The sequence below is a fragment of the Hirundo rustica genome, chromosome 12 (genome assembly GCF_015227805.2).
Source record: "Hirundo rustica isolate bHirRus1 chromosome 12, bHirRus1.pri.v3, whole genome shotgun sequence".
Lineage (NCBI taxonomy): Eukaryota > Metazoa > Chordata > Aves > Passeriformes > Hirundinidae > Hirundo > Hirundo rustica.
The window spans coordinates 15,937,955-15,964,423 of record NC_053461.1 but is presented as its reverse complement, the minus strand read 5'-3'; the positions used below and the strand labels follow the sequence as shown (position 1 = coordinate 15,964,423).

The 26,469-nt window shown below is 42.1% G+C and overlaps 1 protein-coding gene across 2 annotated transcripts in view; it reads left to right on the top strand.

The window, feature by feature from the left end:
• Window positions 1–13,385, top strand: part of TAFA4 (TAFA chemokine like family member 4) — a 69,716-nt gene extending 56,331 nt beyond the window's left edge. The window contains exons 5-7 of one of the 2 annotated variants that reach the window (XM_058422269.1): window positions 5,715–5,870; window positions 8,574–8,698; window positions 11,559–13,385. In XM_058422269.1, coding sequence (XP_058278252.1) covers window positions 5,715–5,870; window positions 8,574–8,698; window positions 11,559–11,570 — 293 coding nt within the window. In that variant the 3' untranslated portion in view covers window positions 11,571–13,385. The remainder of the gene's footprint in view (window positions 1–5,714; window positions 5,871–8,573; window positions 8,699–11,558) is intronic. The other variant, XM_040076618.2, reaches the window with a different exon arrangement.
• Window positions 13,386–26,469: the final 13,084 nt, after the last annotated feature.

Below are 26,469 nucleotides of genomic sequence, written 5' to 3'. Positions count from 1 at the left end.
TGGGCTTTTGTGGCAGCTCTGGACAATCTCTGAGCACTCCCTTACTGCCCATAAGTGAAAAGGTTGAACTTTAAAAGTGGAACTGGACCGATTTGTATATTCAGAGGCAATTTCTGAGAAAGTGTGTGCATACATATATATACTGTATATCCTTGAAGGAGCAGAGCATCTAAGGTAGAACTTTGTGACAATAATGTGAAATTATGAAAAAAATCCAGTAGCTGATGGAATGGCAGTAGAGAAAAAGCTCTGCTAATATTCAAAGCCTCTAACATGGTGTGTAAATTTTACTTACTAAAAGACTTTTAGCTTATTTTCTTGAGAAGAGTTGTCACCTTTAGAAATACCCCTGTTCCCCTTCTACCCCTTGAAAGAATCCTGCCATGTGAGCTGGATTGGTTCTTGTAAATATGTTTGGCAAAGAATACGTAAAATAGCAAGTGTTATTTCCTCTAATATTTGTGTTTTTCTACCAATATTTGCCTTCTGGTGTGTGCTTCCTATGCTCATGTATTTGTAAGCAAAAGCCAGCATGAGATGAAGGCAGATGATGAACTGGCACCAAACTTCTTAAAGCTCTTTCCTCTTCCGAACAGCATCAGTGCTGACTTCTAAACTCATTTGTTTCTCCTAATGTTGTCTGCAATATTTAATTCCATAGCTGTTCATCCTCCTATTGACGTCCATGCTCTTACTCTTTAAATAAATGATGCAGTTGATTTTGTGCAGACCAAGCTTGCTGGGTTTGAGGCTTTCTCAGGAATGTGCTGAGCTGGGCTCATCCTGCTCCAGATTTGCTCTCCACAGCATAGTAGCTCTCTTCATCAGAGGTGGCAGATTATGAAACAGAGATAAAAAATCCCTTTAAATTTGTCTTTTCCTTATGTTTCTTAGCCAAGAAATTAGAAAGAAGAGGCGGTTGTTCAGGATTTCTGGTAGAGGCGTGCTGCCTGCATGTAGATTGCATTGAGACAGCACTCCCTGGGAGTGATCAGAATTAGTCACAGAGATGAAATGGATGTGGACAGAATTGGTTAGCAACCTTCTGAAAGCCTCTTTCTTTCTTTGATTTGTTCCTTGTGGTTTTGAAGTGCATCACTACCATGTTTGATATTTTATTAGCAATAATTACATTTCCCTCTTTTCTTTTGAGCATTTCAAAGAGTTTTAGAAGTATTAATTGAGTATCTGCCCTCTGACTTCTATGAAGAAAGTGAAAATAAGGTCTTGTCAAGTATGTTGGTTGAAAAAAAGCATTAAGAAAAATACAGAGAATATTAAGAATACCACTGAGAACAAACAATTCAGTAGTGATTATTGAGTCAACTCTACTCACAACACTTGTGCTGGTTTGTGGTGTCCAAGCTTAGTAACTTCCTGGTTTGTACTTGTTCTTCAGAGATGATGTCTGTGTTCTCTGAAATCTCAAGGGGCTGTCTTGCAGCTCTACACAGCACCTTCTTCTGGGATGAAAATCCTATAGATGACAAATAAATGGTCACAGAACCTTCATGTGGCCACTTCTGGAACATTCTAGACCTGGGCATCTGAGGGCTGCTGTCACCTGTAGGTATCTCATTATGCAAGGCAGCAGCATTCACAGCAGGGACAATCCTGGAGGCTGCTTCCATTAGGGAGCCCTGTCCCTTTGTGTCTGTGCCCTGTACTGGGAGGCAGAGAAAGTGTCCTCAGTGAGCCAGAACAGCACTGGGCATTCTGGGGAAGCAGAGCTGTGGAGAAATTAGGCTATGGATAGCAACACACATGCCAAACCCCTGAGAAGAGGAAAGACAGAGCTCTGTGGTTTTCAACACTCATCCCCTGTCCTCCACCGTGCCTGGCTGGCTCGTGTTCTCTCTTCAATATGCAGAAGCTGCTCTGTCACAGAGACAGACATGTGGTGGTGTTGCTGATAAAAGGTTTCTCCCCTTGGAGAGTTTTCTTATTTAAAAGGGAAGATGTAACTGAATTTCAGCTGCAAACACCGACAGCCCTTAGGTTGCAGATCTGAATAGGTTTACAGGTGATGAGCTATGAATTCATGGGCTTCTCTCCCCACAGCTTTTCTCTCTCTCTCTCTCTGCATTTCTCCCTGAAATGGCTTTCCTGTGTCCAGCATAGAATTCACTTACTGTGATCTTCACATTTTAAAAACCCTTCAGTCCCTGCTCCTCTAATGACTTGGCTTCCAGAGAATCCATTGATTATAAAATATTTTAAGGTGTTGAGTGTTTCTGTCAGTATAATCTGCTGCATGTTAAATGTACTCAAAACCTGAGATGAAGGTTTATTTAGTGCAGGATGAATGTTAAAACATGCAGGAGAGAATCCTTGCATTCTTTCTTTTTGCTGCTGTTGGGCACCTGAATGCAGCTACAACAGGTTTCGGTAGATCTAGGGAGGAATAGATTGAGTTAGGGTTGGTTAAGATTTTCTGTGAGCTTTCTTACACGTGAAAACCACTCTGCAAATCAGTGTTTATCCTCTAGATTTCTGAGCACTGGAAAAAACAGCACAGAAAGGCACCAAGTTAACCCTCAGCATTTGTTCAGCAGCTGCTCACAGATGTGTCTGAATATTAAGGAGAAATTCATACAGTGCTCAACAGCACAAGAAGTGTCGGGATCTGTGTGAACAAGCAGGAGGAAATGTCGATGTGAGCGTGTAGGAGGGGAAAGATTATTGCAAGGGCATTCCAATTAATGCAAATGATGCATGCAGGTGTCTGTGGCTTTTTAGTGCCTCCACTGCTGTACTCCATGAGAGCTGTGCATTAGGGATGAGGGAGGGGAGTGCTGCCTTCCCTTGTGTGGCAGTGGTGTTTTCCAACCCGAGCATCCCACTCCTACCAGGAGATGAAGAGGGGACACCTCCCCTTACCTGCTTGTGGAGCTGCCAAACAGGAATGTGACGGAAAAACAGCTCCTAAACCAAGGGCTGCTTTCAGGAGGTAACTTAATCTCACTTTCTGCAAACAGCAGTGTGTGTTGACTCCTGGAGCTCCAGGGCAGCACTGTCACTGCTTTAAAAGTCAAACAAGATAATTGAAAGAGAGCTCCAGGTTTTGGGGCTGTATGCTCAGGGCCAGCGTGTTTGATTGTTTTTGGTATTGGCTTAACAGGACTGTTCACCTAAAGGAAGCAGGATTTGAGACATCTTTGCAGCTACATATTGATCCTTGGAGCTGGGTCTTGTCCATCCTATGATGTACCTTCTGGAAAAAAAGGTTTCTTCTCTTATCTCAGCATCTGATGCCTGGTGAATAGTGACTTTGATAAGGACAAGACCCGGCCGCTTGATCTTTCAGATGAAACACATGGCAAAAGCAAATACGTGGCCTGAGCAGCTCAAAATTTTCGCTTTTTTATTGCTCCCCTTATAAATCTCATTCTCAAGGCACAAACCAGGCTCTGACCTTGCTCTCCTGAAGTGAATAGAAACTTTGCTGTTTATTCCAGTGAATGCAGGTCCATCACATTGGGCACTGTAGGAAACCAATGGACATTTTCTCCAAAGAGTTTTGATTCAGGCTGTAGCACTAATAAACAGATAATTTAATAAACACTAAGTTTATTTAATGACTAAATTAACAACCTCTCTTAAGCTAACAGTCTCATTTTACAAAATCTTTCTTGCCAGGACTTGTGCTACCTTTTCTCCAAGCATTGCCTTGTCAGGTATTTTGAGAAACAATTCTTTGGGATGAAGTGGCAAATTTACTTTCTCTTTTGTGTGTTTGTCTTCCATATTGACTTACAGAGAAGCTGCTGTCCTCCTGAATATTAGCTGTTTTCATTTTTTTCCATGTTTATTATTATGTGGGTATTAGGTACTTGCATGAAAAGTCAGGGTCTGACAATAAACTTATTATAGTGGCTCTGTAAGGTACTTTTATGTTAACTTCAGCATTTTGCTAACTTGCTGTAAAATACCTTATTCATTTTTTCTACTGCAGCACATTTTGCTTAAAAGTAGTGTAGCTTTTTCCTCAGGGAAAAAAAAAAAAAAAGAAAAAAAAATCTCTGTATATATAATTTTTTAAAAAGTTGAGTGCTCAAGTAGAACACTACTTTTCCAGTCCAAGATTGAATATGCATAGTTTCTTGTCCATTGAGGTTGTTATGAATACAAATTTGGCAACAAAACTCAGGCAGCCAAGTGTTTTTTCACAAGTATTTCAACTGTGCTTGAGATACTCGTGAAATCAAAACATACACAGCAAGGGAAGCTGCCAAGCCAACTTTTAAAAAGAGTTATATGTATGTATTTAATAATATTTATTTTGTTTTGTTTTTTTTTTAAGAACTCCCATAGAAGCCTAAATTTCATTGCTAACTCTTTGAAAGTTGAGATTTCACACCTCATCAAGTCATAACATTTTCTGCACAAAAATTACGGTGATCTTAATCCCTCAGTAAAATTCCATTTGTAAAGGTGTGCCTGATGTCAGTTAGCAGCAGCTGTTGTAAACAATAATAAAAAATATAAAACCAACCCAAAATATCCAAACAAAAACCTCTGAACAGGGCAAACACGGAGTGAGGAGGGAGCAGGGTAATTCTCAGGTTTGTTGCTTGGGGGACTGTCTGCTCATGGAGAGTTCTCTCCCTTCCCCTGCATCTCTTCATTCTCTGTGCCTTTGATATCAGCCACACCTACACCGACATCAGCGCTGTCTCTCTTCTCATACTTGATGCTGCTTTGATGGTGACTATTTTTATTATTCTCAGTGTTGTCTCTCTGTCTTGCTCTCTTATGAAATAACTCACCCTGCTCTGTAGTGCTGTTAATTTACAAGGTGCTTTTACAAACACAGATAAGAGCCATCCAAGGCTCCACTCTAAATAAGACAAGACAAATGCAAGATGAAACACTTGAAAGCTGTTCAGGAAAGTGAGGACATGGAAATGCTTATGTGGAGTTTCTGAGAGAAGGTTTAGGCAAGATCGAGAGGGAATTTGGCAGTGGAGCAAAATGATCAGCTGCAAGGAGCAGTGAGGTGAGACGTGAAGGAGGAGAAAGGGAGGGGAACAATAAACTTGGAGAAATAGGGGACAGTGAATCATGAGAAAAGCAGGAGGACACAATATTTATCAGAGGTTTGTTCAGAACAATCTGGGAGGGCACTGAAGGAATCCATGCAATTTGGGTGTGGGGTTTGTTTTTTTTTTTTTTTCTTTTGGACAAAACTTGACTGTGCATGACAGCTTTACAGCCTACCTTGTTCTCAGCCTGTCTGTGATGGCAAGCAGTGCTTACATGTTGATGTGTTAAAAAGTTTCCTTACTAATTAAAATGTCTCTCTTGTATTAAATATTATCCTATCCATTGTGTCCATTTATGAAGGGAAAAAATTAAATATAAAACCTGATGGATGTCAGGAAGGCAAAGGAAGAGGGGTGTTTTCTGTCTGCCTGTCTTTTTCCCTTCATCATCTAGCTGAATACTCTAACCTGCTCTTCTCTTTATGGCTTTATAAGGGTGAGGGAAGATAGATTGGAAAACTGACTTACAAAAACAAATTTTAATAGAAAGACTAGTAATATAAACACAGGGAAAGAGCCAGATCCTACAAGACGCTTTGCTTCTTTTCATTCCTGGGGTTTAACCCATCGCTGGGGAGGCTCATGATCTCGTAGGACTGCACAACCTGCCTCCTCCTCAAGGCACTGATGCGTTTCTTTCTCTCCATCCCTCACCCCTGGAATTATTAGGCCAGCACCAAGTGAAGCAAGGCACGTGCGAGGTTGTGGCCGTGCACAGGTGCTGCAACAAGAACCGGATCGAGGAGCGATCCCAGACCGTGAAGTGCTCCTGCTTCCCGGGGCAGGTGGCCGGGACCACGCGGGCTCAGCCCTCCTGCGTGGAAGGTGAGAGGTTCCGCTCACTCGTGGCTCGTTTAGATCGTTGGAGGAGTTCGGTCTCCTTGATGTTTGACTTCCCACTGCCCCAAAGAGCGTAATCCTTCCTTTTGTTAATTTTGGGAAACGTCCCTGCGCGTCGATGATAATGAGCCCGTGCATGAGTCTTGGTGTTGTTAATCCTCTTAATGGATGTACTGGCCCATTTCGTGTCCCTGCCAATAAAACTTCTTGGTTTTTTCACACAAGAATTCTCCTCTAAAACTGGTTTGAGAACAGCATAAGCAGAGAAATTCAAGTTTATGATATTAACTCTTCCAGATGTCTTAAGACTTAGTAACTTGGCTAAAAATTCGCTGGTTAAAAAATGCAAACCTAAGACTGGGCATGCAGGTGGTGCTGGGATGTCTGATATGTAGAGCTTTTCTCTAGATCAATATTTCCCATTTAATACAGCTATTTTTTGTAGAGGTTGCTTCTCTTGTTATGTTAGTAAATGTGCTTCAAGACATTTTTTTTTTTTTTAATCTTAAAGTTACCAGAATTTCATTATTTCGTGATGAAATTATGAAATTATTTCATAAGCAAGATCCTGTTTTCATTCTTTTGCACATAAAATTGCAGCTGGTTCACTTAAATATAAAGCAAAAATCTTCAAAGTCCAATTTTAATCTAATATTTAGAAATATTTAGTGTCAGACATGAAACTCTAAATACCTGTGAATCTGTTGTTTGAGAATCTTTTACCTATTATGAAGCGGTCAAAACAGATATTTAAAAAAGTAGATTAAAAAAAAAAAATAGATGCCTAGTGTTGTTTTTATGTGTTGCTATTCAGCAATACAGCTGAGTTTAACTGTGCATTTTCTTGGGGAGTTTTCTTGATGCATCAGAAGTGTCTTCTGCCTTTTTATGTGACACATCAAGTAACAAAAATGCTTTTACATTTAACAGATAATAGAAGTCAGGCGTTATTTTACATTAGCTTAAAAACTGCAAAGGTGACACTGGCATATATGGCAGAAATATATAAATACTCTAGAAGCTTGATTCAGTCAACAGTTGCTGAAGGACTTTAATAGCTGTGCTTTTTTGGTTTTGGGATTTTTTTTTATTTTCATTGAACTTCAGCCCTTATCCAGTAGTGGTGATCTTTTGCATTAGGGCAGCAGCTCTCACTGCTGTGGTTGGTACCTGGTGCTCCCACCCCAGATCACCCAGCCCTTCTTGCCCCAGCAGAGCTGTGGCTTGCCATTCCTCGTTCCCACTCCTCCAGGAAGGATCATGGTGCCTCTTTCCATCCCACACTGCCTTGTTTTGTCTGTTTTTCTCTGTGCCCTGTTGGGTGCTGCCATCTTCTCTGGGTGTTTTTCACTCCATCCTTACTGACCTTATCAGAAATGATCTCTCACCTCCCAAGAAGCACAGTCAGGTTTCACCCTTTTTTTTTTTTTATGATCTCCAACACCAATCAGTATCAAAGCAAATGACCTGAGACCCAAATGACTGGTGGAAGTTCATATATTTATTTTGCAGTGTTATAAGATTGAAAGATTAGTTTATAAAAGCCAAAGCAGTGTTCCAGAAGTGTGTTTTTACATAAAGCTTTTACTGAAAAGTACATAACAGAAGTAATTGAATGAACATTTTGGCAATATCCTGATGTCAACTTGCCTGCTTGACACCCTAATTTAAAGGTTGCAGAAGAACAAATATGTCTTGAAGTCAAAAGGAAAAAAGAATGCTTTACAAGAAGTAGACTCCATTATTTTTGTTCATCTCTTCTGAATGTGTCATCTTTTAAGGCATGTGATTCAATAGTTTGTGCACAGAGTAGCATAATGCAGACTAGCTGAATCGACATTTTAAGCCATATTTTATTTTGAAATCCAATATAGGTTATGTAGGATTGTGTACTGATATATTTCATAATAATTTTCTGGGATTTGATGAGTGCCATGAGCAATGCAAAACTGAGAAAAGCATGCAGGTGTTTGTGCTGTAGTTAACAGCAGGTTTATAAAGTCATGACTACATTTCTAAAAATAATAGGCATGGTCTTAATAGAAATTAGCTTAGGGGTAGAAAATTAATAAATTTTGCCTAGTTAAGGTATACAACTGTAGCCTTCCAAAACATATTGCAGATGTGGCAGTGTGACTTCAAGTAGGTTTTTAGTTGCTATTCTAGTCCTTTACGGAGGTTTCCCCATTCTTACCTGCAGTATTTGCTGACAGACCTCACGGGTTTACATCTCTGCAATTCTGTTTTCTCACCCAGTGAAGGGAGAAACTGGCATTTCTCTGTCCAGTCTCCCATATGCACGTATGGGTTAAACAAGAAGCCTCAGCTTCATTCCCCCTTACAGCAGGTGCTTGGCTGAAGCATGCAAATGAAGGAGACCAGTCATTTTCGTAGTCAGTGGAGATGGAAAAGCTGTTCTAGAGGTCAATTTGAATGCTGGAGTCAGTCCCTGGTGGTGCCTGTCTCTCCACCATTTGCATATGGCATTTACCCTTCTGAGGGCTGGTCAAGTGTTTAGCCACTTTTTTACCTCCATGTAATTCACTGTTAAGCCAGTAATTGTTGTTTCTACCTTTTGAAATCAACCAATTGAACATGGCACTGACAATCTCCCTGCAAAAAAAAAAAAACCCCAACAGTGATAAAAAAGGTATTGCTTCTCTTTCCTGCTTCTTTTTTTTTCCCCAGCTTCCATTGTCCTGCAGAAGTGGTGGTGTCACATGAACCCCTGTCTGGATGGAGAGGACTGTAAAGTGCTACCAGACTATTCAGGTTGGTCTTGCAGCAGTGGAAATAAAGTCAAAACCACAAAGGCAAGTACAGAGATCACCTATATTTAAAGGTGCCAGTCTGCTGATTGCTCTTACTGCGTTGTGTATGTGGGTGTGAGCACCAGCCTCGGCCTTCTCGAAGTTTTGGAAAGCTGTGATTAATGTAGTTGCTCTCAGAGAGGAAATATTCAGTCAGAACTGCCCCGTCACTCCTGCAGTCAAACTGAAAATTGTCTTGATTCAGTCTTCAGCGTGACAAAGGAACTATTTATTGTGCTCAGTGCTAGAGGGATGCTCATGTTCCAGAACCAATTCTTTAATTTGCAGACTGAGTACAGGGATCCACGATGTTTACCACTGTCACATAAAGTTAGATTCCTGTGCTGGACAGCCTTTTACCTTTTGAAAGTACCAGCCTGGCTTGGGAGTTGTTGGGAACCTGCCCTGATGCCACTGTGCCACACTCAGCCCCACTGGAAATCGGGCTGGTTCAGAATATTTCTAATTCCAGACCATCCTGGCGCTGAATTTTTTTTTAAACCAAACCTTTACTGTGTCATCTTATTTCTCAATTAACGGAGAGAAAATATCAGGTTCTCTGTCTGCCTGGCAATTTAATATGAGTTGAGTGCATTGAAGTTCAACAAGTCGCAGCAAACTGCACTCCTAAATACATCATAAACCAGGAGTCTTTAGCAGGCAGTAGCAAGGGGAGACATATGCTCAGCTTTTCCCTTTACAGCCTCTTCTAGCTGGGAAAGAATGTTGTTCATTAGGCTACAGCCTGAGTTAATAAGCAATGCTGTCACCAAATGCTGTTTAGTAAAGGCAGTTCTGAGGTGTGGAAGCTGCGCTAATTTCTGGATGGATGAGAGGAAATCGGATGTTTTGGGCAGCTGTGGTGTGATGCTGGTGGTCTACAGACATTGCACAGTGGCACAGAGGAAGTGGCATCCCTGCACATGGCAGGGGGATGGAACTAGAAGATCTCCGAGAACCTTTTTGACCCAAACCTTCCTATGATTCCATGGAAATGCCAAAGGTGTATTCTATAGCATGCCTGGGTCCTGCGGTTCTCCTCTGGTGGACACTACACCTAGAATTTGGCCTGTAAACTCTGGAATCAATGTGGATAACTGGGACCCGGTTATTGTAAGATAAAGGTTATCCTCAGCCTTCCAGGTTTTTTTCCCAGCGCTGATTTTTAACTACTCATTTGTAGATAAGGAGTGGCATTGTAGCATCACACTGCAGGGTGAGACTGGTTGATTAGGAGTTCTAGATACAGTACAAAACATCTTTATCTCTGGACACTCCAGAAGAGAGCTGACAATTTACACCAAAAGGGCCTTATTTGGAGAAGAGTGAGTCAGGTTAATTATCCTTTGAATAAGGGTTAATTATCCTTGAGGTCTTCGACAGATACTCGAGGGGTGGGGGGCAGAACAAAGAGTTTTATGTTGGCACTGATGACTGATGGCCTGAGGTGTCAAATCCTCATTCATGCAGCTGCCTCTTCCTCCCTATGGACAGTTGTAAGGAAACTGGAATGGAAAGACAAGTTCCCTTGTCACAAGGAAAAGGGAAGTAGGGAGTAACTTATATTTTTATTTTGAAAATGAACCAAAGCTTTGTCTCAGGTCAATAGACAAAATATTTCTGAGGCATATTATTAAAATTTTACCCAAAGAGGACTATTCGAACTGTCAAACCAGTAGCCCAAATTGTTCAGCCACCTGTGAACCTCAGCAATGGGATGCTCAAATCAGACTCACCCAAACCCTTTGGGGCGGTTACAGAAAGTGTACACATCCATGAATTTTCCCCAATTTAATAGTTGCCTTATGTCTAAAACACAATAGTTGAGATCCATTCCACACTAATTTTTTTCTGCATTATGCACCGGAGATGATCTCATTACCATTTAAATTTGTAATCAATTTTTAAAGCTTTTTAAGACCTTGGGATCAGTGCTACGTGGGACAGTGGCTTCCACAGGTTAATTATACACTGAAAGAGGAAATGCCATTTAATCAACTTTAAGTCCTCTATCTTTTCATTCCATGAAAAGAAGTAAAAATAGTGTGACTAAAATATCTGAAGCACAGGAGACTGCTGACACTACTCAGTGTTTAGATGAATAGTTAGTGCCTGAGTGGGACAGTTAAAATGTGCAAAGCTGAGGAACTTGCATCTTCCATCAGTTCCCTCAGGGAAGGAAATAAAAACTTCTCTGTGCTGAGTGTCTGTTTAGTTTTGTGACACATGTAGGCACCGCAGAGCAGAGCTGACAAAGCTTTCCTCCTTCCAGCTGCCTGTTCTCATCCATTTCCAGGACAGGAAATCCAACAGGATCCTCGGCACTGCGCAGCCAGAGCTGCTGGCTTTGTGCCCTGTGTGTGCATTAAGGCTTGAACACATCCCTGCAGCCCCTCCAGGGTCCTGGGGGAGTTCTGCTGTCACGGGGAGATTTCTGCTGCAAGAACAATTTATTCCCCCCCTTTTGCTGCCTGGTCTCTGATTCCCTGGATAGGATGGATCTCTGGGAATGGGCAGCAGTTTACATGAACGGCCCTTTGGGATGTAAATCCTACACTTGTGCTGGAGGCACTGATGTTGGGAACGAAGCAAAGTAAAATAAGAGATTTCCAGGAAATGCTGGTGGCAGATTTAATGGTGAACTGCCATTTCTTTATCTGCAAATCCCCCTCATGCTGTCAAATAACAGTGTAATTAACATTTCTATAGAGATTCTGCTTCTCTGTGCTATATGAAGGTGTGGCTGGGGCAAGTTCATTCATTGCCTGTTTGTGTGCACAGTTCTTTTGCAGTAACAATGCACCTGATGTCATCCTTTTTTTGATCAATTCTGTGTGAGTAACTCTTTCCTCTTCTTTTACAGGTAACACGGTAGCAAAGGCTAAACCTGAGGGTCACTCCCAGAACTATGGCATGTGGAACTGATCCTTGCCTGTTACACAGAGACCCTTTTTTTTCCATGAGGTTATTGACTTAATCCTTTGAACTTGCAAAGGAGTTGGGGAAAAGGACAGCACTTCTCCTTTCAACCGTGGCTGCAGCTCCTGAACCTGGATTTTGCTATTCAGTGGTACATTATAATTTCACAAGAAAACACAAGGAGATTTGGTTCTACCTGAAATGCACCTTGGATTCTCAAGGATAGGAGACCTGGCTGAAAATTGTGGAAGAAGACACCTGAGCTTCTTGTGGTGCACCAAGGATAAGACTTTCTTAATGACACAAAGATATGTAAATTTCTTTTAAATGAGTTTAAGTCATGAACGTAACTTAGGGGATCACAGAAAGAAAATGCTGATGTTAGAACAGGTACAGATGATCTCTAAGGTCTTTTCAACCTATGTGATTCCATGGATTTGTCTGAGGTGTTTCTTGCATATTGTACAACACAAAAATACAAAGCTGATCCCGGTGACTTGATGGGACTGTGTTAGTAAATTATGTCTTAGTGTATTTTCAACTGTAATTTAGTACCTATCAAGGTGGTATGAAGGTGAAAAGGTGGAACTTATAGAATTAGTAGCAATTATTGCAGGACGAACTTTGGTTATAGCTGTGCAAATAGATTGATTTCCTTAGATAGTTCTAGGTAGTTTAACCTTTACATTCATGAGTGATGGCAGGAAAGCATGAGGAGGAGATAAAATTTGAAAGCAGGCATAATTTTTCTTGTCCTAAAATAAATCCATTCTCTAGGGGAATAGAAAAGTATACATATTTCTTGCCTCTTTGAATCTAGATATGGAAAAGAATTTAGCCATTAGCTAGAAATATTCATTGAGATGCCTCAAAAAAAAAAAAAAAAAAAGGAAACCAGGCTTGTACTGCATAAGGCTGGCTTAGTGGGAGAGGAGTAATTTGTTTGGATTTTCATAGCTTTGGTTATATCCTAATAGGTAACATACTTAAAATTCATAAGCAAAATTCCAGATAAAAGTCAATCTTCAGTTTCAATTAGTTCTTGTTTAGAATGATTATAATAATTAAATGTCCAGTTCCTTGACAGACTGAATTTCCAAGTGGTTACATTTTGAGACACATAATTGTTCCCTATTATTGCAGATGCATTTCATGCTCTTTTCCTTATTTGCCTCTTAGAGTTTTTTGTCATCAGCCTTCATAAATAGATTAGAGGGTAGAGGTGAAGCTGAAGCCAGCCTGTTCCCCCTGACATTGCAGCAGGCTGAAGTGCAGATGAACTGCTGGTGACCCAGGCACAGAAGTCATTGTTGTGTTTTATGTAAATACTGGGGTAAGAGTGCACATCCAATTTTTATATAGACAGGAAGGCGAAAAATAAAAAGATGTCTTGTACTAATGTAAGTCATTGTGCATAAGCTTTCTAGTGTATGGGGAAGATCCCATCAGCAGTGGGAAGCTGGGGTCATAATTATTAATTTCTGATTTGCTGGAGTGAGTGGGAGCATTCAGCCAATTAATTCCACCAGAGTCAGTGGTGGAAAGATCTGGCCCTGTGTTTCTTGGTTTTGACTTCCTTGGTTTAGGTCACTTTCAATTATGTATTTGATTACAGCTGGGATCATAGTGGTCATTGTACTCAGTGAAAAGCAGACAAGAGATTTTCTGCTCTGTGCTTGGACAGCTGAACAGTTAATAGACTCTGCTTGCCCTAATGAGCTCTACATTCCCAATATTTTTCCATTGTTTTGATTTTCTGATTAAATTTTAAAATGACCTTTACTATTTCTGTTGTTTCCCTGCTTATATATTCGTGGTGTCATCAGGAAAGATCATTTTCATTTGCTCTTTGTACAGTCTTGACCCGTAACTGGATTTTATTTATTTGTTTTGGTAAGTGCTCTATGGCAATGCTTAGTTAAAACCATGGCTGAGGCACCCTAGGTGAGGAAAAAAAAGTTGTAGAGAAAAGTTGTCTATTTTTGTTACTTTCCAGTGGTCACACACTGGATCTGTGGTGGAATTGAGAACAAAACCAAAACTTCTCTAATTCAGTCCTAGCCCAAAGGGGTGCAGGATGTCACCTGCCCTGAAACAGCCCCCTGGAAGGTGCTTTTGCTGTCGCTGAGGAAGAGGGAAAGCTGCAACGTAGATTTGGTATCATGGGATTAGGAAATACAGCCCAAATGAATGACCTGCCTTCCTTGAAGCCCAGCCCATGACAGAGATTTTATATTCCTAAAGAAGTTTTGTTCCAGAGGATCTTGGTTCTATTTACAGCCTTTTCTGACTCATTGCACAAATGCTGTGATGTGTGCCTATCTCTCTCTTTTTTTTTTTTTTTTTTTTTCTGGAGGATTGTTGCTGCTTCCAATGCTGTTGTCTGGCATCTGACACCAGCTCTGCCCTTCTGCTGAGAGACAGCAGAATTAAAGCCTGTGCCAGCAGCTCTGTTAGTGGAAGAGATCAGTGCCTCACATCCTTGGTGTGCTCTCTCTGGAGCAGTTTATGTTTAACTACTGGTTCCAGAAGGGTGATTTTGGTAAGCAGCAATCCTCACCATCTCTCTGCAGCCTCAGTCTGCTCCCGCTGCTAAGCTCCTGTGGGGCTGAATCCCGTGGGTCATCACACCCAGGGCTTTGTTTGGACAGACACTCTCCTGTCCTGGTTCAGAGAAAAATCCTCTTGCTCTAAAAGTGGCAATGTCTTGACATGCACTTTCAAACAAAGGTTATTGCAGACACACTTCTCTTATGATATATTAATATCCAAGCTGGACTGATTCATATCCTGACTGTACCTAGGTCTTATTTCTTAGCTGTGTTCTTTCTGTCCCTCATCAGGATGACCCTGATGCCTTTCCTTTCATCCAGGTGACATTTTAGTAGGCATAAAATTATTGTGGCCTCTTCATGTCCTTTTTTCTCCCCTCTGCCTGTCTTTGTAGCCCTCCTCGCAGATTTGGTGCAAGTTTTTGAACACAGATGGCCAGAATGATGTGCTTTATTTGGCACCTGCCATTGCTGCCATTCAGGAGTGCTGAACAGTGCCAGGACTGAACGCTGAGGAGCTCCATCCTGTCTCACTTTGAGCAGGAGGTGCCACTGTTCACTCCTCAGCCATTCCTTAGCACTGTCCTTGTGTTCTCCAGTTAGATAAGGAAATATCTGTGGTAGCAAAATAAATGCTTGGATATATAGGTTAAACTAGATATATGGCATTTTATTTATGTGGAAATTAAATTATCATAATATAACTCCCTTCAAGGTTTCCCTTGCATCCTACAACTCTGTTAAATTCATGATAGATTTTTTTCCATTTTCCATTTGCCTCTAAGTCTGTTATCTTCACGGATTTTTTGTTCAAATTTGGATCTAAAGAGAGTGGATAAATTTTTTACACTTGCTGTAAAACTTTCTCAAGGGTTAGTTTATAACAAACCTACAACAATAGAAAATGGCTTTGAAGACTCACAATTTGCTTGCAGACTGAAAAGACCCTGAGGTAAGAGAACAGTTAAGACTTCTGTCGTAACAATAGCTGCTTCTATATCTATTGAGATAGAGGTGATCCTGTAACAAACATTTGGGATAAATTAGCACCTCTAAACTGTAATAATGTCATTTAAAGGGCTGCTTTTTGCAGCACAGTGTCTCTCAGCAATGCATTGGGGTAATAATCCTGAACAAACTCACAATGGATCTGCTCACCTTGGAGCTTGGAATATATTGGTTATATGCAAGAGGATTTTTTTTTTTTTTTTGAAGGTTCAGGGATTCTCATTGCCTGGAAATGAGAGTCCTACACCTGAAAATATGAAGTATGTATTGTTTTTCACTTCAGTTACCTTAGTTGAGAAACCAGAATCCCATTTGCAAGAACAGGATTAACTAAACAATGATAAAACTTGGAGCTTTTTTTTCCACATGATGACTTTGCCTTGATGAATAAGCAGCATATCTCCAAATAATTCCCTTAATTTTTTGCTGTAAAAGTTACTTAAAAACACAAACAAACAACAAAAAAGCCTGGGCAGAGTTAACAGCTTGTATTTTAGAGTCTACAACTCTACTGTGTGAATTTTCTAATTTGGATGAAATTTTAGAAATGGGGGTTAAAATATCAGTGTGTGCCAACCTTCAAGAGACCTTTTGCATTTTATAAAGTACCTCAGCTTTATTATGGTTATGAGGACAAAGTCACTCATCAGGAGAAATTGAGTGAAAACACTTCAGGGGCCATTCTGCCCTGCTCGGTGTGTGTGTGACATTCCCATTAATACACAGAAATTACATGCACTCAAAAGAAGAGCAGCTTTGGTAGCTTGTTTTATTGGTAGCATATTGTTATTAGCATCATTTCTGCAAAATTATAGTCAGTGAAATGTTGCCAGAAAAATCACTACAGGCTGCTCTGGATGTGGGGCTGTGAAAAGCCACTGCTGCATTTTACCAGCCCAAGATGGGTCCTGGAAATGAATATATATCTGGTCCTTTGAGATGTAATGACTTGTAAAAGGTGCAGACATAAGGGAGACTTGAGTGGAAAATCAGCTCTGTTTTCACTCTCCTGTACCATTCCATAAGAGAGAAGAAAACACTTGTACCTTCAATCTTTGTACACTTTTCCAGGACTGAAGCTCAGAGATTCATAAATCTCTTGTAGCCAATGTGAGCTTTCCATTTTGGAAGGTATCTAAGAGCATGGTGTGGCAGTTCAGATCATGAGTGGTTCAGCAGTGATCTCATCAGGACACTGGGCTTTAGCTGAAATGCAGGTACCATATTTCCTTTTGCATATAAAGTAAATTGAGGTACCTCAAGCTGCTGTGAAGGTTGCAGCTCTTAAAGCTCTCTTAAGTCTCAGTTGTCTGTCCCAGCCATAACCTGCATTATATCTGCCTCACAGGGGTTATTTAAGGACACTGGACAATCCAGCATTAGCAATGACTTCTTAAATTTGAGGTATAAAAGGTTTTTATCTTTGTAAATGGAATTTTGCAGAATTGACCCCACTTACATGCTTGGTATTTAGGCGTTTAAGTCCTCCAGCAAAGAAATAGGAACACAAACATTTTGTTTGCTCACTGGAGTTTTGCTTCACTTAATGACAATCCAGGCTGCCATGAGGCTGCGTGTGTCGGTACAGGAATTTACACAAAATTGTATAAGCTGCAGTAATTCAGCATCCCTCCTGCTCTTTAGTGTTCTCACCAGGTGAAGGTTTGGGGATCCCATTCATGGCTCTTGGCTGTAGAATCCTGATTTGTGTTCTTTGCAATTCAAGGTTGTGGGTGGATGTACTTTTTTCCCTTTTTAATTTGAATCATCAGAGAGGTTTTTAGGAGAAATGCTTTCCAGTCAGGATAATTCTTACTGAGTCTTCTGAGTAGAGGCAATGGTTTGCTCAGACACAAAAAGAAATCTGTGAGAGGCAAAATTGATCCAACCCCACAAATGCTCTCAGTGAGGCAGAGGAGTGACAATGAGATGTGGATAGGACAACTTTACCTCGAGATAATTCATGTTATTGACACAAAGCATTATTCAAGACATTTCAAGGATTGTTAACCTGTGGCCTTCATGTGGCTGAGGCCTTAGAGAGCCACAATAAATTGCAAAATAATTTTCATGCACTTTAAAGGAACATCTAAAATACCATCCTTGAGTCGCCGTGAGAAAGAGGTGAACATTACAGCAGTGGGAAAACAGCCTAAAGGACAACACAAAATGAGGTACAGAATCTATTTTTTCTGCTGTACAGCACCGTGCGGATCCACCCAAGCTCGTGCACTGGGTGATTTTCCAGTTTACAGACTCATGGAGATTTTTTCTTTACCACCTTTTTCGACAAATATGCCCGTTGCTTAAAATCCACTAGAACGAGTGATTTGCAAGCAAAATTGTCAGCTGTTTGCTTGCCCTTGAAATTAAGTAGCTCACCAAGTAATCTACTACAGTGGTAAAATCAATGTAAAATGCATTACTCTAACTCCCAGCGAAATAAAATCGGTGCTTTGTCGAGCAGCCCTGCTATTCACAGGACTAAACTCTGCTGTCACTCGGATTGCTGTGGAACTCCTGGAGCCGATGAGTTCACGGGGGCCCAGATGAATGCACAACGACGTTCTCCATCTGCCTTTTGAAGGTGTGCCTGCAGTCAGCAGGAGGCATTAGCAAATCCGGGAGGAATATCGCAGGGAAACGGGCTGCTGCTGCTTTCGACAACTTTTACAGGGCCTTTGGAAAGTGATGGGGAAACTGCTCCATTCCACAGCAGCCCGTGGCTTTCACAGCCTGAGGATTAGGTGTTACCCCAGCAGAGAGCACGGGTGCCTGCCCGCGGTTGGCAGCGAGCTCGGGGCTTGTTGGCTCCGGTTAATGTGCTTTTTTCGCACAGGGGTGGTGCAAGATGGGAAGTGGCTGTGCTGAGTGTCTGAATATGTACTCCAGGCCTTGTAAAGAAGAGGTCATGGGGGTGTTCTGCACCCTCAGAGGGATCAGGGGGTGTGTGAAAGGATTGAGCTTTCCCCCCCATGGTGCCACGTCCAGAGATGTTCTCTGTGTTCGTGTGCTAAGAATCCCATCTTCTGACAGTAAGAAAACACAAGTTGCAGAGGGGGTGTGAATTCCTGCAGCAAGGGCTAGAAAGAACGGGTTTTTTGTCACTTAAAGCAAAGCAGACAAGGTAGCACGTCCCACAGGACACTAATGAGCCACCTGATAACACCAAGTGCACGCCTGACCTCTTGACACGGGAAGGGAGGATGACAGATGTACTGTCAAAATACAAATCTATCAACTTCATCATGTAAATCTACCCACAGATGCTTTACAGTAGAGATCTGAGGGCAAACAAACATTTTAACTTACAGAGTAACCTTGTAAACAGGAACTTTTTACAAAAGACTCCAGTTAATAATTTATGAATTGTAACAGTGTTATGAGAAAAGGATACTGAGCATTGATTTTTGGCATTGAATGACAACAAAGCAAATCCCCCAGCTTCCACAATAATGATGCACTCACTCTTCTAGCGTTGGGGTGTATTGATATGCATATTGCATCTGCATAAAATCCTGTCTCTCATCTTTTATATTATTCATTTGGCGCTTTCCATCTCTTTCCTAAATGCGTTGAGTTGTTCCCTTGAACACAGATTTCTATTCTGCAAGTGGAGAGGCATCTTGGAGCCACTACAGGACGCTGATTTTTGCTCTTTAATTAGGTCTGTAAAGAATTTGGTGCTTAGCTCAGGAATTAGTTTTGTTTTCTTGTTTTTAAGTAATTTATTGAGACCTCTTGAAATGATAGCTTTTGCCCCGTGTGAAGACAGTTAATTTTCTAAGATGTGACAAGCACAGTTTTTAATTAGATTAGGGTAATCATGACAGAAAAGGAACTTTCTTTTATGAAGCACGGGGATATTTGCATTCTTTTAGCAAAACCTTTTTTTCACATGATTGAAAATTAAGCCTAACACCAAACAGATCTGGAGTGCTGGAGTTCATGCAAGAAGAAATTTTTTGAGCTGTTTAAAATACCCTTCGGGACTCTTCTTACAGAGCTGCATTTGTGGTACATGTTTATTTATGATTAATGTATCAGTATTTTAGTTTCTATTTTAGAGAGGCTTTTCCCAAATATCTTTAAGTATTTTTGCAAAGGAACCTTTAAAATATGGATGGGGTATAGCTCTAAATGTGGTGTCTTTTCCCCCTTGTACCCTTGAGCAATGATGGAACAAATCCAGTCCCTTTTGGACGTCTCTCTTTGGGGAAAGACCCTGATGGATGGGGAAGGCTGGCTGGGCTGTGTGAGGAGGTTTTTCTGTGTTGTGTTGACATGAATTCGTGAATGGAATCTGGTTTTGTCCACTGGAGTTCTGGATTCACGGCATTTAAACTGTGTGGGGTTTTCAACATGATCTAAAGCCCCCAAAAGTGCCTTTGAAGATATTTTAGTTAATAGTTCTGATGAGGCTATTTGAGTCTGCCAAATCAAATCAGATTTTGCTCCTCCTTTAGAGAGAGGAGCTGCCGTAGACCTGTGGTTTAACGGGCTGATGGCAGTTTCAGAAATGCTACAGTTTTCTGAATTGCCGCAGGTGCACTGATGGGTGAGACCCTATAGGCCCATTCTGAGCCATTAATGCTCACCACATCAAGGATATTTCAACAGAGTTATGTTCCTGGATCATTGATCTGCTGATCCATAGGTGTGCAGAATTTTATTCTGTCAGACAAGCTGAAAGAGGCAGGAATGATTTCTGTATTCCCCAACAATTTTTTTTTTTTTCTTACGGGAGGCTCAATTCAAGAATTGCTTTGGAGATTCTAGAGGTGTTTTTAATGAAGGAATGACATTATTGAGCCAACCAATTGCGTTTTCCCTGCTTGATAAGGAGCTATATATATATGTAGCTGCTATTCTTACACATATGAATAAATAGCCTGTGAAATTATGAACTATTTCCTTTCCTGATGCTTTTTCCCACTGCACGTTATGTTCTAGAGTGTGATTCCTTGTATCCTCAGATCTAGGACAAATCAATATTTGGTGAATGACAAAGTCGGTCCTTTAAGCTTTTTTTTTATCTGTCAAGTTCATAAATGTCCTGTTCTGCACCTTGGCTCTCAGCTGATTTCAGGGAGGCTGGGAGAGAGGAATGCTGGATTTGGTGCTGCTCCCAGCCAGGGTCCTGCCATGGAGATTGTATCTGGGATCCAGCTGCAGGCTGTGGCACACAGGCAGCGCCAAGCTGGTTGAATAAATGCAGGTAGGTCGGTAAATGCAGTGGATATCCTGGTGTGCATCCGTAGAAATCCTGCATGAATGATGGAGCCCAAAGGTTTTCCAGCAATGTTGGGAAGCAATTCTGTCCCTCTCTGCTTTATTGCTTGAGGCAGTGGGAGCTCAGAGGCCGGGGCTGTTCCCATCCTGTCCCCAGGGCACTGGTCCAAGGGAGAAGCCAGACCGTGGTGTTTCCCCAGTGTGCATTCCTGCAGCCCAACCGCCCACACCCCAGTCTGCTGTGTGTAGCAAGCAGGTAATGTGAGATGTAAGAGCTCTGCCAGCTTGTCTGTCAAATATTGACTGCGTGCAGCTACTGTGAGGCTTTACAGGCAGTGGAAAACTTGGCTCTGTGGTGAAAGCTGCTGCTACGCTCATTCAACCCGAGATGTAGATCTAAATTTTCCTCATTTCTGTTCTCCTTTTCCTTCCACCCCTTATATCCAAACTGCATAAACACACTTTCAAAAGAGACAGCCATTAAAGCCTCCTGCACTGCTCTCGCATGGACAGAATTAGATGAGAGTCATTTATCCTTTCAAAACAGCACAATTTGCTCTTCAGGAACACTTACAGTATTGTGCAGCCGGGGAAACTCTTCATAAGAACATTTGGTTCCTGCAGGCAAGTGCTGCAGAATGGTTTCCTGTAAAGGGCTAAAGGTTTGCCAACTGCTCTGTAGCTGCCACCAGCTGCCATCCCTAGGGAGCAGAGGCATCCTGAGAGGTGTGGGAGGCTGGTGCCTCTCTGATTCCCTCTCAGTTGTCTGTGGTGGTGGAGCTCACAAGAAGCCACAGTGGAACCCCCTGGAAGGGTTTTCTCTCCTGCTGCTGGCAAGGCTGTTACACTCTGAGGCCACAGCAGAACTTGCATTGTCACTTTTGCTGTTGGCCCTGTTTACAGCTCCTGGATTTACGTGGGGAGTAGAATGAAAGCATGACCAGTGTGTAACAGAGAACCAGTGTCAGGAGGGATGCAGGTGGACATTTTCCAGTGGCAGAGGAATCAGGTGCTGGCTTTCATCCCTCTCCAGCACTGGCTTAGCCAACTGGGTGCTGCAAAGGAACAAGGAGAATCCCATTTATCAGTATTTTGCATATATGTGTGGCAGGGAAGGATTGAATGCACAATGCCGTGCTGCCATCAGGTTGCAGGAAGGGAAAGACAATGTTAGATGAGGAACAGTGGGATGTAAACACTATTATTTTAACCCCTTTCTAATTTGTTTCTAAATTATCTTGATGTTCAGAGGTAAAATCATAGAATAACCTGAGTTGGAAGAGACCCACAAGGATCATCAAAGTCCCATTCCTGGTCCTGTACAGAATAGCCCCAGAAATCACACCAGGTACCTGAGAGTGTTGTCCAAATGTTTCTGGGATTTTCCTCAATCTTGTAGGTTAAAGTAGTGTTAACTGAAGGTGAAATGTAATACTTTATTACGTATTATGAGTGACAACCCTTTCATTTTCACGTTTACTAACATGAAACGTTAGTAACATTAATACTAACTTACTAACATCCCTTTCACTTTCACGTTGGACTTGCAGAGGTATTCCTTTATAATTGAAAGCACTACTAAAAAAAATCCGAAATGAATTTATTCAGCTTTATAAGCCAGCGAGAACTTTTCTTACTTTGTATTTGGCTTCTGCAACCCAAGGAGTCTGTCTTCTGTGGCCCTGGAGATGCCTCTGCAAATGTCAATAAATCCTCAAACTTCAGTTAAGGTTTTCCGTGTATTAGTCACCTGCGAGCCTAATGGCCATCATGAGAGCCTATCGTGGGTCACGGTGAGCCATTTCCCTGGGAAATAATTACCCTCAGTTGCGGCATAATGCGTTAATAGGATGGCTTTAAAGGAGGAGAGCAGTCCCATTAGCACTTGTCCGCGCTCCGGGTATTTTCGGGATGCCTCTCACTTCTGTTGTGAGCCATTACGAGGCGCAGGGCTGGGGTGCAGTAAATAAATAGCCTGGTGCACGCCGGCAGCTGCGAGCAATGAGCTGACAAGTGATTTATTCCAAAGGAGACACCCGACACCCCAAAGGGGGCTGTTTCCCGGCGTGCTTGGTCCGGCTCTGCAGCCCTGGTGAGGTGGAACTGCTCATTCCTGGCTCTGCTCGGGGCTGTCAGAGCTGCTGAACCAGGCAGTGCAGCTGCACACGAGCTCTACAGCCAGATTTTCTTAGCTCAAACCACCTCAAAACCAGAAAATGGAAAGGAAGAGTGAGCGGGAGGCTCCTGAAACACACAGGAGAGTGTGCAGGTGCTGCCTGCGTGCCCCAGTAACCCTGGACCTGCTGAGGTGGAGCTCTGCAGCTGGTTGGAGTGGGGATGTGTAATCCCAAACCTGCACCAAGTGGCCAGAGGTGTCATGGAGAAGGTGACTGACCCCGTGTCCCACACCCTGTGGAAGAAGGGAGAAACGAACAGAGCAAGAGGTACGAGCAAAGGGGAGGACTGGCAGCTCATTTGGCTGCGTGATGGTTTTGTAAAGAAACAGCATTTATTTTCCGTGGCATCTGCAATCTTCCTTCACAAAGCTCTCTGTTCATTACATTAAATTGAAAGCAAATGTAGAGAATACGTGACTATGGTTCAGTATATATTTTCATTGCTTTGCTTTTGCAATTAACTTGTTGGCATAAAAGTCATTATCTGATGATATTTGGGAACAAAAAAACCAATATTGTCTGGGGCAGAGGAATCCTACCCATCTTTGCAGCAGCCATTAAGACAAACGCTTCTCTGGTTTTGTGCAAACAATCTGATCACTTTTTTTGGCAATTTGAATCAGCTGATATCATCACCAGGCTCCAGTCCCCATCCCAATGCCAAAGGCTGATAAGTAATAAATGTTCAAGTCAAAGCTGACCTGATGCAGGTGTCCCAGAGCTTTGAGAAAGCTCACAATATTTCAGCCACAGCAGGTGCATTCTGTAATCCTTTATTAAAAACTCCTGCCACACGTTCCCCCAACATGTTGTGGGGTCTTATGCAGATTAAATCTGACATGCTATGAAGTCACTACAACCTTTCCCTACTCCTAATTAAAAGAAAGAAAGCCAAGAAGAGAATGAAATACTCCTAAAGAGAAATGGGAGGCAGGTGGGTAGAAGCGATTGTGCCGTGTGTGGCAATCACTGGGCTCCGGGTTCACGAGATGGGGAAGGTGCTTGACCTGCTGTTCTTCCTGTGTGTGTGCTTAAATTAAATTGTAGGCTTTCTGTGAAAGGTAACTGACTTTGTTTAATTAAAAGCCTCTCTCCTGTTCTACCTGGACTTCTAATTCCAGCGTGATGTGTAGGCACACGGTGCTTTGTCTTCTCAGGGTAATTAGACTTAGTAATGCAGCTGTCCTGTTTACAGTGTAAATCCCCCTAATGATAAACGGAGTAGACTTTTGGAGAAACCCTGATGATACTTCAGACAGGGAGAGTGGATGATCTTTGCAAATAACTGGTGGGTAGAAAGTAAATCATTATCTGCTAATAAGCCTCTGATTGCTGGGTGTTTTATACTGTGGAAGATTAGAGAACTTGGCTTTGCTTTATTTTAGTCCTGGCTGCGGAGCTGGAGCACGAACAGGAGTAACTGGATTGGTTTTGGGTGAGATTCTGACCTTGTGTCTTGAGAATCTCTTTGAGAGCTCACACTGTGGCAGAAGCTCTTCCGTGGTGCTGGTGAGAAAAATGGGACAGAAAGGCTTCAGAAATGGACAGTCTGCAGTAACATGGGGGGCAGATGGTGAGCTGTGAAGCACCCAGTGACCTCAACCAGGCGAGAGGAACTGCTTAAACACTCTATGGCCAAATAACAGGAGACTTCTGTGTCCCAAAAAACCCACATCATCAGGAGAGAGGGCTGATTTAGGGTGGAATGAGGACGTGCTTTTACCCTTGTTTGCAGGTGTGTTCCTGAGGAGAGCAGGGTGTGCCAACTGCAGTCCCTGACTTCTGCTGAGACAGAGCTGGGCACCAGGAGGGGGAGGTCACTTCAGCCATCACATTTCAGAGACCAGAGACTGCTCAGCAGGGAAGAGATGAGGAACATATGGTGTGGTGGGAGGAGGTGACAGTGGCAGTGAAGAGCTGGAAATATAGCGAGAAGTAAACTTTTTGTGGGGTGCTGCCTTTAGGAGTGCCGTGTCAGAGGGCAGGAAGTGGTGAGAGCGGGGCTGTTTGTGCAAAGGAGAATCAAATAGGGTAAAGACAGGAGCTGTGAACAGGGATGAGCCTTGGGAGGGAAACTGCCTTCCGTCAGGCGTGCTCTCCCCATGGCACAGGTCAGCCCGGAGACCACAGGAGCTGTGGTGCGAATTGGAGGAGCATCTTAAAGATGGGTGTTCTGTGTCCCAAGGTTGCTCTCCAGAGGAATAAAACTGGGCCCTCTGGTTACTCTCTAGGTCTGGTTTTGATTCAGAAGGGGACAGGAGGTATTTTTCTGGATGATTGTGTGAGTACAGCCCTGGGAGGAGGGATCAGCCGTGGGAAGAGATGTGCCACCTGCCCATCGTGCCTGGGGCTCTCTCACTGGGACCAGAGGGGCAGCTGGTGAGGAGATCCTTCAGGTGGACTGAATCCCAGTTCTCCTTGCTCCTTTAGATTTCAGCCACAAGGGATGAGTTGGGTGGCATTACCTTTGCTTGTTATGTGTCGTATCACGCTGTCATCGCGGCTGGTGGAGCCTTGCACAAAATAATTCTCCCTGCAATATAATTCTTGCAAACAATAATTCTCCCTGATTCTGATCCCAGATGGGTTCAGCCCACCAAGGAGAACTGGAGGAACTAATCATCACCATGTTCTCACTGACCATGCTCCAGAACTTCTGGACATCTGAATATCTGCTACAATTTGGCACAGAGTTCTTGTGGCTGTTATGGCTCCATGAGAATCATTTCCTCACTGGTGAGAAAGCCAAGATTTAAAAAGTGCTGTTGTCTCAAATTAAGACAGAAACCCAAAATCTCAACCATTCTTAGCCATCAGCTGAGGGAATTTAAAGGAAGGAACTGACTTAGTTGAAAAAACCTGTTTCAGTAAATTGCAATTACTGCAGTTTGAGTTCAAACTTTCTAAAATGTAAATGACCTATTTGCTGCTCATTACAAATTTCAAAGGAAGAAAAGCAGGTTTATGTGAAATTCAGTCTGTTTCAAGTAAAAATGTATATTAAAAAGTAGTTTAGGTTACAGATTTTTTTTTTCTCTCCAGCTAAAAAAAAATTGATCAATTCTTCATTTGCAATGGTTTGCATTAGGTGAAATGGCATTTCCTGATGTTTCCTCAAAAAATTCCCAAATTGTTTTAATGATCTAACCAACAACACTCTTCTGTGGCTTTTTGCCAATATGTTAGTTTATGCATAATTATACTGGAACTATATTAAAAGTTTATTTCATAATGAAAATAACCTCAAGAGGAATGAAAATGGATATAGAGTTGCAAATAAAACACTCTGCAAAAAGTGGAATTTGCTCTGCAAGGAAATCTTGTGCTCCACTTTCAGGTCTGAGACGGTAATAAATTGAACACAGAACATTTCACAGACACTGTCAGATATAAAATATATTAATCTTGTCAGAGAGTGTACTAACTCTCCCAGATTTATGATCAGGTGCATTTAAGAGCTGTTCTTCTCATTAATCTTGATTTACAAACAGTAGCCTTCGGAACAAGGGGTCAGAGGAGACAAGAGACTCACGGATGTGTCGCTCGGATAACTCACCTTCCCCTGCTGCCCTGTGCCTTTCAATGACACCCTTCCATCTTTAATTACTGAAAGGTCTTTAATCTTGTCTGAGTAAGGGCAGAATATGATGAATGTGAGGGGTTGCCTGTGCTGCTCTGGGTTTGTTTTTTTAACAAAAGGTGTCACGGATGTTGGTGGGAACAGCAAGATAATCACATCTGCCACTAGCAGGACTTGATGCTGAGAAAGTTCAAGAGGAGAGGGATGAACTGGGAAGGGGGGGAAAACAGCAGGAGAATTATTGAGTGAAAACAGCTGTGTAAAAAAAATACAGTTCCTGAAGAAACTGCATTTTAAAGCCTGCTT